Genomic DNA, 16,817 nt, shown 5'->3' on the forward strand with positions numbered 1-16,817 from the left:
TCACTGAAGCAAACACATGTGGGCTGCAAGAATGCTGCTCCTCTCAACCAACCCCATGCCAATGTTTGACTTCACACAGACTTCACCACTACAAAGAAACTCTGAAAATGTCCCAGCCATGCAATGGGGACTGTGGGAGCAGAATTATTTCTTCCCATTGAGTAAACACATTGATACACAGCAAATAAACTCCTCTCTCTAGAGCTGGTCCTGGACAAGTCTGGAACCTGAACACTCCACATCACTGCTGATTCGGTGCAAAACCAAAGCTTTGGCAAGGCTTCCTCACTCAGGTGCTAGCGTGCCTGACAGGGTTTCATGCCTTCCTTCATGTTATTCAGGTGGACATTCTGTCTTTGAAGGTAGGTCCCTATTAAAGATATCCTATTACAAAAAAGATCTGGAGGTGCTGGAAGGTGTCCAGAGAAGGGCCATGAGGATGAGCAGAGGGCTGAAGCTGCTCTCCTGTGAACACAGACTGAGAGAGTTGGGGTTGTTCAGTCTGGAGAAGGCTCCTAGGAGACCTTCTTGGGGCCTTCCAGGATCTGAAGGGGGCTACAAGAAAGCTGGGGAGGGACTTTTGAGGGTGTCAGGGAGTGATAGCACTGGGGGCAATGGAGCAAAACTAGAAATGGGGAGATTCAGATTGGATGTTAGGAAGAAGTTCTTCCCCATGAGGGTGGTGAGACACTGGAAGAGGTTGCCCAGGGAGGTGGTGGAAGCCTCATGTGTGAGGTGTCCCTGGCCATGGCAGGGGGGTTGGAACTGGCTGAGCCTTGAGGTCCCTTCCAACCCTGACGATTCTGTGATTCTATGATTCCCATGGGCAACAGAGGGAGCAAACCCTTGAGGCACCAGCACAGTGCTTCCCAGGGACACCAATCCCAGCACGGGATAGGTGATCCCATGGATGTCAGGAAGCTCAGCATCCGTTTGAAGGCTCCCAGTGCCTCATATGGAAAGGGCCTGGGAGCAGGAGCTGGCAGTCAGTCAGCAAATGCTTGTGGAAATCACTGTGAAGCAACAGCTGTAGAGAGGATTCCCACCTGGGACAGTCCAAGAAGGGATTTTTGATCACGGTGCTGGGTCTTGCTTTTCTTCCTGAGAGGAATGAAAGGGCTGGAAATCAAAACTGCAAAGAAGTATGAGAACAGAGATAACATCTGAAGGAGGAAACCTTCTCCAACAGGTAGTAGACCAAGGTACACAAAATGTAAAGAGATGAGAAGCCTACTGCTCTTGCCACAACATCCCCATCTGGACTGGGAATGGAGCGGAAAGAAAGGGTGTTCCCTTAAACATGTAATTGAGATAGAAATCAAGAGTCAGTCCACAACTGTGCATTAAGTCTGGCTGATGTGAACAGTGGGGAAGTGAAAACCTTTGGTTGGGTGCCCAAGGGTGGGGAGGAGAGGAGGTAAGATATGAGGTAGGTGATGAAAGGGATGAAGTAGGCTAGAAATGTGAACAGGTTAGAGCCGGCAGCAAGATTGCTCTGGGTCCTACTTTTCCCATTCTAGTGGCTGGGAAGTTTGTGACAGAACTGATGGGAAGCCTGCAAGAAAGAGAAGGAGACACCAGAACCACTTTTCAGTTATAAGCTTTTTCTTTGTTTTCAGAATTCAAGCTTACACCGTTATCTATGCCTACGAGAGTCAGAATTACATTTTTAATATCTGCATACAAAAGCTATGTAAAAATTATTTTCTTCCCCCAAATATACAAATTTTTCTCTTCAGATAAGTTTAAAACATTTGTGATCACAGATTTTTTCTTTTTTTTTCTTTTTAATATATTTTAGGATGAAAAAATATTACCAATCTAGCATAACTCTTAACACTGTTTGCAAAAAAAATATAATAATAATAATAATAATAACATCATCCAAGGTACTTTGTTTTTTATCTCGTGGTGTAACATTTGCGTTATCCTTAAGGGCATGAAACTGGTATAAAAAAATAAACCAAATAAACAAATCTTACAAACCTCATAGACAGAGTAACAGGGTCCTTCCCCAGCCTACTTCACAAAAACAAATAAACAACCCAGACCACCCTTCTCTTCAAAAAAAAAAAAAGATGAATGACTAATTTGATGTATTTATGAGCAAAGTAAAAAGTGAAGAGTGTTAAATGAAGTAAGGAAAGCCAGGAAGAAATTAGACTAAAGACAGAAAGAAACTACAGTGAAACGAGAAAGAAATTAAAGTGAAGAAATTATTAAAGAGAGACTGAAGAAAGAAATGACAGTGGAGAAAGACATTAAAGAGAGAAAGAAATGACAGTGAAGAGAGAAATTAGTGTGGAGAAACACAGTAGAGAAAGAAATGACAGTGAAGAGAGAAATACAGTAAAGAGAGAAATTAAAAAAGTTAGAACAAAATGACAGTGAAGAGAGAAAGAAATACAGGAGAAAGAAATTAGAAAGAAATAAAGAGAAATTAAAGAAATTACAGTGAAGAGAGAAAGAAATTATAGTGAAGAGAGAAATACAGTAGAGAAATTAAAGACAGAAATAAGTTAGAGAAAGAAATGACAGTGAAGATAGAAAGAAATTAAAGTGAAAAGAGAAAGAAATTAGAGAAAGAAATTACACTGAAAAGACAAAGAAATTAAAGAAAGAGATTAAAGAGAGAATGAAATTAAAGAAAGAAATTAGAGTACAGAAAGAAATGACAGATTGTCAGCTAGTTCATGCCCTGACACTATCTTGCCCAACATTAAATGTGTAATTAAATAAAGTGTCTCTTAATTTTTTATTTTTTTCTTACATTGTGCTCAGTAATTTACATAAATTTCACCTACACCTGGGTGCTGATGTAGACTGACATTTGATTGTCTTGTGCATAAAGAAGGTCAGCTTTTCCTAGCAGGTCAGCTGTGCAATGGGCAGTCACAAACAACTCATTTACCTGCACAATATATTGCTTTTGGAAGGCGACGTCAGTCAGTGTGGATACACACAAACGATACGCACTCACCGCGGCTGCTAACATCTATACGACACAGGAAAACTCGGGGATAAGGCCAAACCTTTTTGTTACTTTCTTTTTTTGTTGTTTGTTTTGGGTTTTTTTGTTTTTTTTTTTTAATTTTAAAGCAAAAATATACCATAGTAAAAAAGAAAACAACCCAACATGCTCCCACTGGTTTGATTCTTCAAGTGGAAAATAAAATCTCTCTTGCTCTAGAATAAAGTTCTCTCTATAAAATTTAAATATGGATCACTCCATTGCTTTACCAAAAGGAAATGTCTGGCAATCATTTCCAGATCAGCACAAAAGTCACCCTGAAGAGGTTCTGTCACCTCTTCCCTTAGGAAAAGGTAAACGTTGAACACTTCCCATCACTCTCACAGTGAGAGGAATGTGTTCCTTGGTTGTGGATTTAGATTCTGTGAGTGAAAAAGGTTTAGCCTTAGGGATGCTGGCTACGTCTCAAAACCATAGGACTGATTCTTATAATTTATGATTCATGCAGCAAGAAGTCAATATGACACACACAGGTTAGAGTTCCATAGCATAGAGATACATCACTAGCAATGACATGCTCTGCTTGTGACCAGCAGCCCTGTCTTGGCAGATTGATGAGATAAATGCTCTTTCTGGACAGGTTTTTTTCCCCCTCTCTTTCTGATGCATGCCTCTGGAGAAGCCAAGCAGTCTGATTAAAGATGATTTTGGACCTTGGAGGCCTGGCTCTAATGCCTACACTTTGGCAGAATGTAAACAAAAATGATGATCCCACCCTCTCTATGTCACTGTTAAGATCACAATTTAGCTGAGATTACACATGGAATGGGTACCTAAATGCACTAAGTGCTACTCAGGGCAAAACCATGGATGGCAACGAACAGGTTTGACAGGAGGGATCTTCTGTGTAAGACCCACAGGTAGATCACAAAGCAAATAGGAGAGTCATGTGGCACCATCAGGAACAAGACTCTGAGCTGCACTGGGAAGTGCATATTTGGTATTTCTCTCAGAAGGTCAGACAGTTACTACACAGGGAGCTGATGACACTACTGATGTCTGCTGCTCAACAGGTAAACCCAATGGCTCAACCCTACAATGGCTTGAGACAATTCAGATGTAAGAACAAGTAAGTCTTAGCAGGACTAATGTCAGTATCTACTGGCAAGAGTCTGCGAGAGCATCCTCACCTGATCTAGTTTTGCTCTCATGCTCACATAAATCAGGAGTCCTGCTGAGGGAGTCACACAAAGACTGTTAGGAGATCAGAGGCAATTAGATGTCAGTACATCAAATCTGTCTAAGAGCTTGGTCTCAGTGTTCAGCTGAGGAGTACAAGTAATACTTGTACTCCTGTTAACCAGTACCAGACTGGGACTTCATCTAAGCAGCCAGCAAAGAGTGCTGGTGTTATGTTCTGTCTGCTCACAGCACTGCCAAACCTCTCAAAGCTGCTCACCCAACTTTAGGCACTTTGTCCCACTTGCACTCACTCAAGGGAGGAGAACTGAGTCTCTGAACCCTGATTAAGCACAACTCCAACCTGCATCAGCACCTTGGGAAGTCAGGCCGTTGACCTGGATGCCTCAATGCAGCTCATGTGCCTGAATTCAGAAAACCATTTATGCAGGCTGCTTTAAACCTTTGCAACTTGCCATGCTAGGCCTTGGAGGACAACTTCCTGTATGAATTTTTACCACAGCCAGTGTGCAAAGTCCTCATTTTCAGTACTGCCTCAAAATGTAGGTCTCTCTGGGGCATTTCAAGGTCTTTCATCTCTTGCTGCTTCCCCAGGTCAAGCCAGCATCTCATGTTTTTTTTCTAATCTCTCTCAATTTTCCTTAATGCAGTCCTGGCAATCCCAAGTATTCAAAAGCCAGTTCTCAGGGCCCTAATAGTTATGAGCTAGGTCACTGCTGGGTAGTGTCTTCCCACCTAAAGAATGAACATTCAGGCTACTGATTATAGCTCAAAGGACAGGAATTGCTGACCTAATGACAGACTGAACCTCTCAAGCATCAGTGCAACAAGATCTGAAAGATTCATGAAGCATCATGGACCCTGTAGCAAGACCACTGTGAATACTACTAGAAGAAGTGCGGTATTTTTCCTCCAGGGTCTCATCTGTGCAGCACAATCAACAGTTTGTACCTTAACTCAAGCTTACTTTGGCTAAGAGGTGAGATACTTGCACTGGCTTCAGGATTCCATACTGAGATCCATATCAGAACAAAACTCCCAAAGACATACCCATTTATTTCTCCTTTCCTTGCAAGCAGTTCCGGATATAGGTGCAAGCAAGGCATCAGGTATCCAGCATTCTTCATTGGCTATGGATGCTGCTCATCTGAGATTCTACATGTGACTTCATCATGTTGTCTGGCCACCACCAACACCTCCACAGGAGAGGGTGAGAGAAGGACAGAAGATAAAACCATGGAAATATGTTTAAGACATCTGCTGACGATTTGTAATTATATATATATATATAAAATTATATATAGATGTACATATAAACTTTATATATATATATGTATATGAAAAACCCAAAATATGACTGCCAAGCAACACTGTTTGTATTATTGGGATAAAGCTGTACAGTTATGAGTGTTGTTAATGACACAGTTGGTTTCTGTCCCATCTGAAGGCTGCCCAGTATGTGTTGTTCTCCTTGTCCTCACTCTGTGAGCATCCACATCCCTGAATGCTATCCTGACAGACAGCCTTCTCTCTCAGGGAGACACATTCCCCATGCACCTCAGAAAAAGCAGACACCTCCACTCTCAGCAAAAGCACCTCAGAGGACCAAATTCCCCTCCTCACTCCACAGTGAATTTACCTGGAGTTCAGATGTAGTAAGAACTGAAGGCTCTTACTTTCTTATACACATGGAAAAATAAACAGTCCCTTCTAACACTGCGTTATTTTAAGTACTTGATTTATGGGGCACAGTTAAACTGTAGCTGCTGGAGCAGTCCTCAGAAAGTGATGGGATCATGATGGTGATGATGATGAAGATCCTAGACCATAATGGTGACTGTTACAATAGAAACAATCATGTGTCCCTGTCCATGGCAGGGGGGGTTGGAACTAGATGACCCTTGAGGTCCCTTTCAACCCTAACAATTCCATGATTCTATGAAGATTAGGAATTTCTTCTCATTAACTGGTCACTTGAGCCCTGCAAAATGAGGTAATGCTAGACAAGACTTGCCAGGATCAAATTAACAATAGCTGTTGTAACTTGGAGACAAATTTATTCTCTGCCATTTTTAATTTCTCTCCCATTATTTTCCAAGCAATGATGTGTGTGAGCTGGAGACCATGCAAGTGCTGGTGAATGAGCCTGGTCTGTTTGTATTTTCACTGTTAAGCTGTCAAAGCATTCACACTGAAGAACTGAGTGACAAACTGCAACGATCACAAGTACCTGCAGCACGAAAGGGATGTTTCCATCCATGTGTATACAGCTGCCCCCAGCAACCCCAAAAGAACACCCAAACAAAAACCCCAGCCCCCACTCGGGAAACAAAAGAGCACAAAGAAGAACAGAGGTGAGGAGAGCTGGGCAATGGGATGAAATGACAGCCAGCAGTGCCACGGAGGGCTGGAGAACTGCTCCAAGTCTCTCTAATCTTCAAACACTTCCAAGAACAACGGAGGGAAGAGTTCTGTGGGGCACTCCACCTTCATGTGCAGGAAGCGGCTGGCATGGCAGGCTCCGATCATTCGCAGGTCTGTCACTTTCATCAGCAGTTTTGGCCAAAAGTGTGCAACGTGGTGCTTTCTGTAATTAATGTAGTGTTCAAATGCCAGCAGGAAGCCCTCCTGACACTTCTCTATCCTCTCGATGCAGACCAGGCCCGGGCGATCTGGGGACAAAAAGGAGCAGGATTATTGGCATTGTCTGTGTGAAGAAATTCCCGATTATACACCAGAGAAAACGGGACAACTCTGGTGTTAGGAGAGAAAGGAGGGAGACTGAGAATGTCTGAGAGCTTCTTTGACCCTGGACCTTACCAGTGCTCTTCCTGTCAAAACAAGGAGGCAATCCTCCCTTTATCCCTTATCTGCTTTGCTTTTTGGTGAACTTGCTGAGGGTGCACTCAGTGCCACTGTCCATGTTAAACAAGGCTGGTCCCAGTCTGCTACTAGATGATCCTTGAGGTCCCTTCCAAGGCTGACAATTCTATGATTCTAGGACTCTGTTTAGAATAGAGCTGTTTGGGAAACGTTCCCTCAGAGCGACTACAGCAACAAATCTCATCTAAGGCTTGTATCTGCATCCTTCTGTAAAAACAACTCATAAAGAACCAAGAAAATGTCCTTATCAGAGATGTAAATTACAGTTCTTTCCTACCTCTTTCTCTGACCAATGCTTTGAATAAGCTTTGAACCCCAGGTGAGCTGCAGAGGAAATTGCTATGGAGCACCAAGGAGCAATGAAGGCAAATAAATCTGGCCAATTGTCTCAGCTGGCACCCAGATGGGTGCTGGGAAAGATCCTTTCACAAGTTTCTCTTCAGGAGACACTTCTGGGAAAGCAGGCCATGGAATCATAGAATTATCAGGGTTGGAAGGGACCGCAAGGATCATCCAGTTCCAACCCCCTGCCATGGGCAGGGACATCTCATACTACAGCAGGTTGCTCACAGCCACATCCAGACTGGCTGCAAAAACCTTGAGGGATGAGGCTTCCACCACCTTCCTGGGCAACCTGTGCCAGTGTCTCACCACCCTCATGGGGAAGAACTTCTTCCTAACATCCAATCTGAATCTCCCCATTTCAAGTTTTGCTCCATTCCCCCAAGTCCTATCACTCCCTGACACCCTCAAAATTCCCTCCCCAGCTTTCTTGTAGCCCCCTTCAGATCCTGGAAGGCCCCAAGAAGGTCTCCTGGGAGCCTTCTCCTGTCCATGCTGAACAGCCCCAACTCTCTTGGCCTGTCTCCATGGGAAGGGTGCTCTGAACTGCCTTCTGAAATATTCACGTATCACTGTGCAGTGAACTAAAACGAACTGGAAAGGGGGAGGTCAAATGCTGTGTTGTGATTAATGTGGAAACCTTTCTCTCTCAGATGCAGTTAATGCCTGGAAATCACTGCCTGTGTGTTGTTATTCAGTGCTTAACCTTCACAGTGGTCTTAAAACAAAGTCTTGCCAAACCTGCTGCTGCCCAAGAATGGCATTTCCTATTTGGGCTGGCACCATCAGTGGAAGGGTATTTGGAAACCTGCTCTGTTTGAGAGGGTTAGAAACTTTGGAAGCCACATGGAATGGTCTGTGCTGCTTCTGTATCATGCCACTGACAGACCAGCTGTGAAGTGTAGGGAAGCAGCACAGCTCTCACATGCAAGAGTGGTGCTGTTAAGCAGGGAACCATGAAGGTAGGGGAAACTAACCACTTATGTGAGACTGATGGAAACATGTATGAACTGTACCCCCTGCCCAGTGCAGGGCAAGAGGGAACTTGTATGGACAACTGTTGCTAAATTATCAGTTTGTCCTTCAAAGCAAACTGGCTCAGAAACAGGTCTGATTTCTTTCTGGTGACCATCTCTGCCTCCTCTCTGAGTACTGAGATGTGCAAAGTGTGTTACCAAAGCCACTTTCATGGTTGTCTCTCTGAATAACCTGCATTTTTTTTCCTAGTGGTCACCAAACTAATTCTAAACTGCACTGGGATTTTGAGAGAAGATTTCTCCCACGTTATTCTAGTCAGCACAACAAGGCCTGACATACTTTGCTTCTTTAAAAAGAGGTTTCTGACAGGCTAAATAGTTTCAAAACAGTTGGGGTCCCAATATATTTCTGTTCCCACCTGATGACATGAGCAGAACAGCCTGAAGAAGGGCAACCTCGGTGTCATCCAGGTTAAATGAAGACAGAGACATGCCCAAGTCAAAAATGGCATCGGACACCACACCAAGACCCCCGTTCTTCAGCTGGCCCCTGGTCACTGCCATCTCCCCGTTTAGTGTTAGAGTCTCACTCTCAGGATCATAGCGGACCGCTGCTCGGAGGGACATGATCTCCATGCAGCAGCCTTTCAGAAGGATGATCTGGTCTTCACATGGCAGCTGCAGAATCACAAATGGTAAAGAAACAAGTATAACCAAGGTGAGGACACAGGAGGAGAGTGTGCTCTGTAACATGTCTGCATAGAAGAAGAGGCAGTTTAATGTTAGAAAAACCACCAGGACTGTTTTGAGACTGTCGCAAAATGAACAGCAAAGGCCATCTATAAGAAAACCGAACTCATTTCTACTTGGCTTGAAAGGAGGGAAAAATCTATCCATTTCTGATTCATGTGAAGTTATTATATTTACCTGAGTTGCAACTGAAAATGAAGAAAACCACCCCTCCAGCTATAGGTTTACAATGGCAACTGCGCACTTGCAAAGCAACTACCTTGATTTGGTGTGACACAGAGCAGAGTGGATGCCACTCACCTAAGGCAAGTGGAAAGCACTTCCCTGTTAAAGAAGAGCTTTAATCACAAAGCCAGGCAGAGTCATCTGAATCATTTTTCCAGCATTTTTCACACTTCAGGTGTGAAGTGTTTGATACACAAGAAAAACGACTCATCCTGTTCAAGGCAAATCACTTTCTCTGCAGGTCACACTGAGCTCAGCAGCAGCATGAGGAAGGCTACACGGGCACAGTAGCACTGTTCAGCTGCTGAGACTGAAGCAGGGAAACAGTAAGAAATAAAGGCAAAGGCAAAGCAAGACAGGTATCAGAATAGGCAAGCGCAGAGAAAAATGTGGTGTGAAAGAAAGGGAGAAGGGAAAAGAAATTAAGAAAAAAAAAGACAAAGGAGAAGGAAAAACAATGGAAAAGCAAAAGCCTGATAACAGTAGGGAAGATACTTCATGATGCTTCAGCTGTTTTATTAGTGAGCCATTAAACCAATCAGAATTCCTCTTCCTACTTGAACCTTCTTAAAGCTTCTTTATGGTAGTGGTGACCTGGATGTGCTTCCCTTCACTTGCTTTCCTAGCTCTGAAGGACACATGGGACACCTGGTCCACAGATGCCAAGTGTCAGGTCTTATCTGCCAGTAGCAGCAGCTACCACAGATAGCAGGCTCCAACATTCTGCCCCAGACTATGCAGGTTTCAATGCTACCTACGTTCATCACTTGAGCATTGCTACCAGAGCACCTTCCAGGAGTGAGGCCAATGAATGTGACTGATATCTGCCACGCATTGCCCTTTTCTTCTCTCTCTGCAGAGAGAAGAAGCAAAAGGCAGGAACCTCAGGGGCTCACCTCAGCAGGACATACTGGCAACCAGCATGTGTAATGCAGCACCACAGAACTCAGCTGAGCTACCTTAGAAGAGGATTTACACAGCTTCACCCAACATGGAATTACTGTTGCCTGTGACACAAACTCACATCAAACTGATTAAATGCTCTTCAGGCTTCATCTTCTAAGCAGAAAGATACACAAGAAAGAAATAGTACCAGAAATGCTGAAAAGGTTTTCTTATGCTTTGGTTGCTCTGGAATTAGATTCTTGCTTTGAGACATGGGCCAATGCAGACCAAGCTGGGCACTCACAGTGCTTTGCTGGCTTGCACATGTGTCCAAAGAAGAGAGAAAGAAGAAAAAGTATTTGTGAAGGTGTAAGCGACCATTGATGTTCCTTGCTGTGCCACTCCTTCAGAGATTTACCATACTCTCAGCCTGAGTGTCTGTGGGAATTAAGAACTGATTTAAACAATGTTTAATGCAGAATTGTACTTCACTCTGCCATCAGACTTTGCTGTGTACAGGTGTCAGGTTTACACAGGGGCTCAGCTGTAAAGAAAGTCGGTCCTGAGCTGCATAACCTACAGAAGTCATGCCTAAGATTGTCTTGATGATCCATGCTTCCTGCCTGGCTCTTACACAAGTGGGCTCAAAATAGCCAGGAGGGGTAGGAGACATCAGATGGGCACTGCAGTCTGTGTGTGACTGGCAGAGTTTTCTTAATTAAAGACTAGCATGGTATGCCACTGCAGCTTCCCACTGACAAACATCAAGCCAGAGGAGACATTCCCTCAGACACAGAATGCTGCAGGGGCTCCTTGACCCACGGACACATTCCTTGCATTTTAAAGTCTTTATGCTTGGCCACTATTTCATGCCTGCTTGCATGACAGAGCCAATGCTGAGGTTAGCCAGGAGAGCCATTTACACTATATCAGCTATAGAAATACCTCTTGCTCTGTAAGTGGCCAGAGAACACAAACAGCTCTCCTTGACTGACTGTAAAGAAAAGCTGCCAGCCAAAAAAAAATCAAAGAGAGCAAAATGCTATGGCTGCCTTAAACTTTCTACCTGACTGATGCTTTGTTTCTCAGTTTAGAGAGCCTACAGAACTCACTGGTGACACTGATGTCATTCACCTGTCACCAGCAGAGCCAAGTGCTGCTCTGCAGCGTGGATGGGCAGGCAGTCATCTCTCCATAGCTAGGTTCATGATATTTCCATGTTAAAACTCCCATGGCTGTGGATTCTAAGGGACTCAAAAGACTTATAATTATTAAGATTATTAAGACTTGTTATAGTTTTAGGGTGATGTCTAGGAAAATTCCAGAGACTTTGAGTAGAAAATAGTAAAGGTAAATAAAGTTAGCCATTGGATGCAGAATAATAACATAGATGTGTCTGTATCATTGCATTCCCTTGCTGACTGGCATAAAAGTTAGCTGCAAACATTTCTGTCTCTTTTCACTTCTTTCTCATTGCAGCTTGCATGGCTTGATCCCTTAGCTCTTTCCTGACCTTCAGCTGGCTATACTGTGTCTGAGAGGTACTGAGAAGGGAAGAAGAGGAAGCAGGGAGAGGAGAGGTGGTGAACAGCATCCCCCAGCCTGTCCAGAGGGGTCTGGGAACAATATAAGGGGATATTGGTATTTGTGGGTTTTTTTCCTGAATTGTAAATATATGTATATATATATATTTTGCACATATTCACTGCATTTTATATTTCTAGATTTTGCTTGCTTTGTAAATATAGCTTCATTCTGCTTTTCAAACCAGCTGAGCTAGTCTGGTCATTTATTTTGGGGGTAATTCTCCAAAATTTTTTGGGGGGTAGTCTCAACCCACCACAAGACTGAAATATAATTTCAAGTTGCTGTTCTGATAACATCTTAAGAGTTAGGATGAAAGTATCACAGGCCACTGCATCTAGTCCTTCAAAAAAAAAGAGACTTTGGTGTAACCAAGACCAGCCTAGGGCCTCTATATTCCTAATGTGCAATCTCCTCTATTGCAGTTTATTTACTGTGTATTTCACATGCCAGTATCTACCTGGACTGACAATACATTTCTTTTACAGTTATTTTTCTGCACAGCCTCCCTGTTCAGAAGAACACAATGAGGCAAGTGCCATTCCTGGATGGGGATGCTCTCCTGAATTTGCAGAATTGCTGCATATGCTCAACGTCACAACACTGCTCTTGCCAAGGAGTCACAAAGGGCAGAGGGAACTGTGTGCTGGAAGAGCTGATTAATGTACCAAAGGGTCTTCTAGACAGTCTGAGTTTGTTCATTTCACAGAATCACAGAACCACGTTTGCTTTGTTGAAGACCACACCTAAAGACACATTTGAGTTGCTAGTGAACCATGATGACTCCTAGATGAACAAAACCATGTAATCAAGGAAAGAAGAAAATTCATAAAGATCCAGGTGATTCCAGCCCTACCTATTTGGAGTTCCTTTAGTTTTGCCGATTTTAATATACCCCATTCCAGGAGTATTTTGAACAGATTTTAACAAAAGGCACAGAAATGAGGAGTGCAAAGAAGTCTTCTTACCTCACAAAACATAGGCAACTTTTTGGCAAAATCCACCACTCTTGTAATCGCTGGTGTGATAATTTTTGTAAACTGGCTGAAGGCTTCTAAGTCCACTTTCCCACCTTCTGGGGCATTAACTATTGGTGCCTGCCCAATATCTTCTGGCTAAGGACATAAACAAAGATGTTTAAAGGAATAATCTACTTTAAATCAAGTATTTGATACTCTGAATAGTGCTGGTGGTGATGGGAGAGGTGACGAAATGAAAAAGAGCACTGTTCACTTTACAAGTAATGCACATTACACCCCAAAAAGTGGACTTGTTTGTAAGGCACTTGTGAAGGAGGGACTGCACGGAGAAGTGGGTGGCTGGCGTGTTGCTGCCTGTTCTTGGGCACTTGCAGGCTCACCCTGCTGCCTGTGTCAGTATTTTGTGGGTGCAGCATACGCACCTTTGCTTAAAAATACAGACATGTGCTTGTTTCTTGTGGGGGCTAAGAACTCTTGAGTTCCTCTAAAACCTAAGGGAGCTGAGGTAACGTGTTAGCCATGAGAAGAGGCTGAGGGCTTTGCAGAACTGGGCTCTTGCACCTACTCAAAATTCTCAAATCCTCCCCAGAACAGATTGCCTGGAACCACAGAGCTGCAGGCAACTGCCAGGGCTCCTTTCCAAAACTAGGCTAAAACAGCTGATGACTAAGAATGGGCTAACACAGACCTAGTCTGCACAAAGTGACTGGATTCTGAACTGGCCTCTGTAAATTTTTGGGTTGAAAATGACCTTTTGTATGACTTCAGCACAACGCTTCTCCAAAAGAGAAGAAAAGAGTCACATTTGGATTTCAATAGGAACAGGCAACAAAACAGTTTCAAGCAGAACCTGCAATGAATGGGTTTATATTGCAACTGCACTTCCACTTGTTGACCTGATTTGATGACAGCTCATCGATGTTACCGTGTATTCTAAAACCAGGCCTATATAGGAAAGCTGTTCCATTTACTGAGGGTGGCTCTGTGGTTGTGACAGACCTGCAACCAGCATGCAGAGGTTCCATTTTGTTCACAGTAGAGACCCACAAAACGGGTAAACTCCAGAGAATAAGGCCTTTAATACTGATAGACCTCATGGTATTTATATAAGGGCACTCAGATGGTGGCTGGGGAGGGGTGTGGTGATGAAAGCAACACATTCTAAAAGATCCTTCCACAGCTCTGTCACCAATCTGAATCCAAACCTAACTTCTCTCAAGAAAAAGCAGCATGTGTGTGAATAAAGCAAGGTAATGAAAAGCACCAATTGTAAAGGAACAATGAAGAGGATTGAGCTCAATTATCTGATGGTTCCCACTGAAAAAAAATAAATAAAATCAAATAATCCACTTCTAGGCAACCTCCCTTCCTGAATCTTGGTCAACTGATATTGTCTGTCTGCTCATGATAAACAACCTTCATCACTTCCAAGCAAGAAGCCTAAATGCTTAAATCCATGCTTAATATTGTTAGGGGAAAAAAACCCGAAAGAACACAGCACTTCCTTGGGAAAAGCAAAAGAAGTAAGGATTACTAACTAAAGCTAATGAATGCCATTGCCATCTAACTCACCTTGACAGGAAAAGAGGTCCAGACCTCAAAGGACCTCCTGCTGTTTAGGAACCAGCCTTAGTTTCCTAAGGACAGATCCACAGCCCCTGGAGCATGTGGTCAGCTCTTGCTCTTCAACAGCTTGTGGCAGGGGCTTTCATAGTCCTCCACCTGTTGCTGGCATGCCATCCTGGACTATCCCTGCTGTGCTCACTGGAAGGTATCACTGAGCTTCCTACACCTGCCTTGAAACCTCTGGGCTTCAGCATGTGAGCACTGCAAAGAAGCAGGAAGCTCTGCAGCAAGAACCGAATGGAGAACAACTAACTGTAGTAGTCACAGCTGGCTTCTGATCTGCCCATTCCAGCTACCACCCCTGCTTCTGCCCCATCCATCCTCTCTCCAAAAACCCTTCTTGTTAAATCACATCATCCCCTGTCTCTGGGCACCCTGTGTTGAAGGCACCCCCTCTGCTAAGGCTGTCTCCAGAGCCTGAAGTCCCCCACTGACCACATTTACACGGCACAGCATTCTGCTTCATGTTCTCACTCTCAACTCAAACCTCAAGCTCCCCATGCTTTATTGCAAAGTAGGAGCTACTGGCAGAACAGCACTGCTGCCTGAATAACCAAACATACTGTTGCACCTGCTTCTTGGACTGCTAAAATCACCACCACAAACCTTGCTGTGCTTTCTTGCTTCCTGCCAGTGATCACTGCCTGTGGTTTCCTGACTGCAGGCTACTAGGAACATGCAGCCATCCATATAGAAACATAGACAGTGCCACTGAAATTCACAAAATCTTATAAAAGGGATCAGCTGGTTTGAAGACTTGATTTCTCTTAGCAATTTAACTGTGGGTTGAGATTCCCATGGTGAATTAGGCAACAAGGCTTGCAAAAGGAGCATTCTTTATGTGACTGCAGCCTATAATCCCTCTTTTTTGCTGTACACACATTTTGCAATATGCACTTATTTCCCTCAAAAATCGATTTAGAAAAATCAGGTAAGTCCTTTTCTAAGGCTGAGCATCACAAATCACCACTTAATTTCTGATTCTTAGTTATCACAGAATCACAGAATGTTAGGGGCTGGAAGGGATCTCAAAAGCTAACCCCCCTGTCAGAGCAGGATCACCTACAGCAGATCACACAGGAACACATCCAGGCAGGTCTTGAATATCTCCAGAGAGGGAGACTCCACAACCCCCTGGGCAGCCTCTTCCAGGGCTCTGTCACCCTCCCAGGGAAAAAATTCTTCCTCCTGTTTCCATGGAACTTCCTATGCCTCAGCTTCCACCACTGCCCCTTGTGCTGGCATTGGGCATCACCCAGCAGAGCCTGGCTCCAGCCTCTGGGCACTCCCCCTGCACATCTTTTATCATCAGCAATGAGGTCACCTCTCAGGCTCCTCCTCTCCAAGCTCCAGAGCCCTCAGCTCCCTCAGGCTCTCCTCAGAAGGAAGATGTTCCACTCCCTTCAGCATTTTTGTGTCTCTATGCTGGGCTCTTTCAAGCAGTTCCCTGAGGTCCTTCTTGAACTGAGGGGCCCAGAACTGGACACAATATTCCAGATGTGGCCTCCCCAGGGCAGAGTAGAGGGGGAGGAGAACCTCTCTCCACCTACTCCCCACAGCCCTTCTAATCCACCCCAGGATGCCTTTGGCCTTCTTGGCCACCAGAGCACATTGCTGGCTCATGGTCAACCTCCCATCCACCAGGACCCCCAGGGCCTTTTCCCCTTCACTGCTCTCCAACAGCTCAGTCCCCAACCTCTCCTGCTCCATGAGGTTGTTCTTTCCCAGGTGCAAGACTCTCCCCTTGCCCTTGTTCTATTTCATTCCATTTCTCCCTGTCCAACTCTCAGCCTGTCTCAGTCTCACTGAATGGCAGCACAACCCTCCTGTGTCAGCCACTCCTCCCAGTTTGGTGTCATCAGCAAACTTGCTGACAGTGCTCTCTGTGCCCTCATCCAGGTCCTTGATGAATATATTGAACAGCTCTGGTCCCAGGACTGATTCCTGAGGGACTCCACTAGACACAGGCCTCTAACTAGACTCTGTCCCATTGACCACAACTCTCTGACTTCTTCCCTTCAACCAGTTCACATCCACCTCACTACCCAATCATCCAGACCACACTGCCTCAGTTTAGCTGTAAGTTCTTAGGTGACAACTTGTCATCTTGTAGTGTACAATCAGTCCCAGGGTGTATGTATCATTCTGCTTTCACTGAAACTCTTTTTTTCTTTGCCACATTCATTTTAATTAATGAGTTCCCTTTAGAAGAAGGAAGCAAATCTCATGAGTTATTAATAAAAAATCTCAGCTTGCACCTAAAACTGAATATTGTTTTAACAGTTACAATACATTGTGTGATAGTCTCTAATGAAGACAACTATCCCTAGATATATATATATAAAAGAAGATATGGTATGTATTATAAACTGCTACTGCTAGGAGTGAAACAGT

At 44.1% G+C, this 16,817-nt stretch overlaps 1 protein-coding gene across 3 annotated transcripts in view; it reads right to left on the reverse strand.

The window, feature by feature from the left end:
* Positions 1-6,601: 6,601 nt before the first annotated feature.
* The window catches only part of THRB (thyroid hormone receptor beta), a 39,351-nt gene continuing 29,135 nt past the window's right edge, over positions 6,602-16,817 (reverse strand). For 2 of the 3 annotated variants that reach the window (XM_054384772.1, XM_054384773.1), the window contains exons 5-7: positions 12,786-12,932; positions 8,793-9,051; positions 6,602-6,843 (exon numbers count right to left, since the gene is read on the reverse strand). In XM_054384772.1, the coding sequence (XP_054240747.1) occupies positions 6,602-6,843; positions 8,793-9,051; positions 12,786-12,932 (648 nt within the window). The remainder of the gene's footprint in view (positions 6,844-8,792; positions 9,052-12,785; positions 12,933-16,817) is intronic. The other variant, XM_054384775.1, reaches the window with a different exon arrangement.

The sequence above is a fragment of the Indicator indicator genome, chromosome 11, assembly GCF_027791375.1.
Source record: "Indicator indicator isolate 239-I01 chromosome 11, UM_Iind_1.1, whole genome shotgun sequence".
Lineage (NCBI taxonomy): Eukaryota > Metazoa > Chordata > Aves > Piciformes > Indicatoridae > Indicator > Indicator indicator.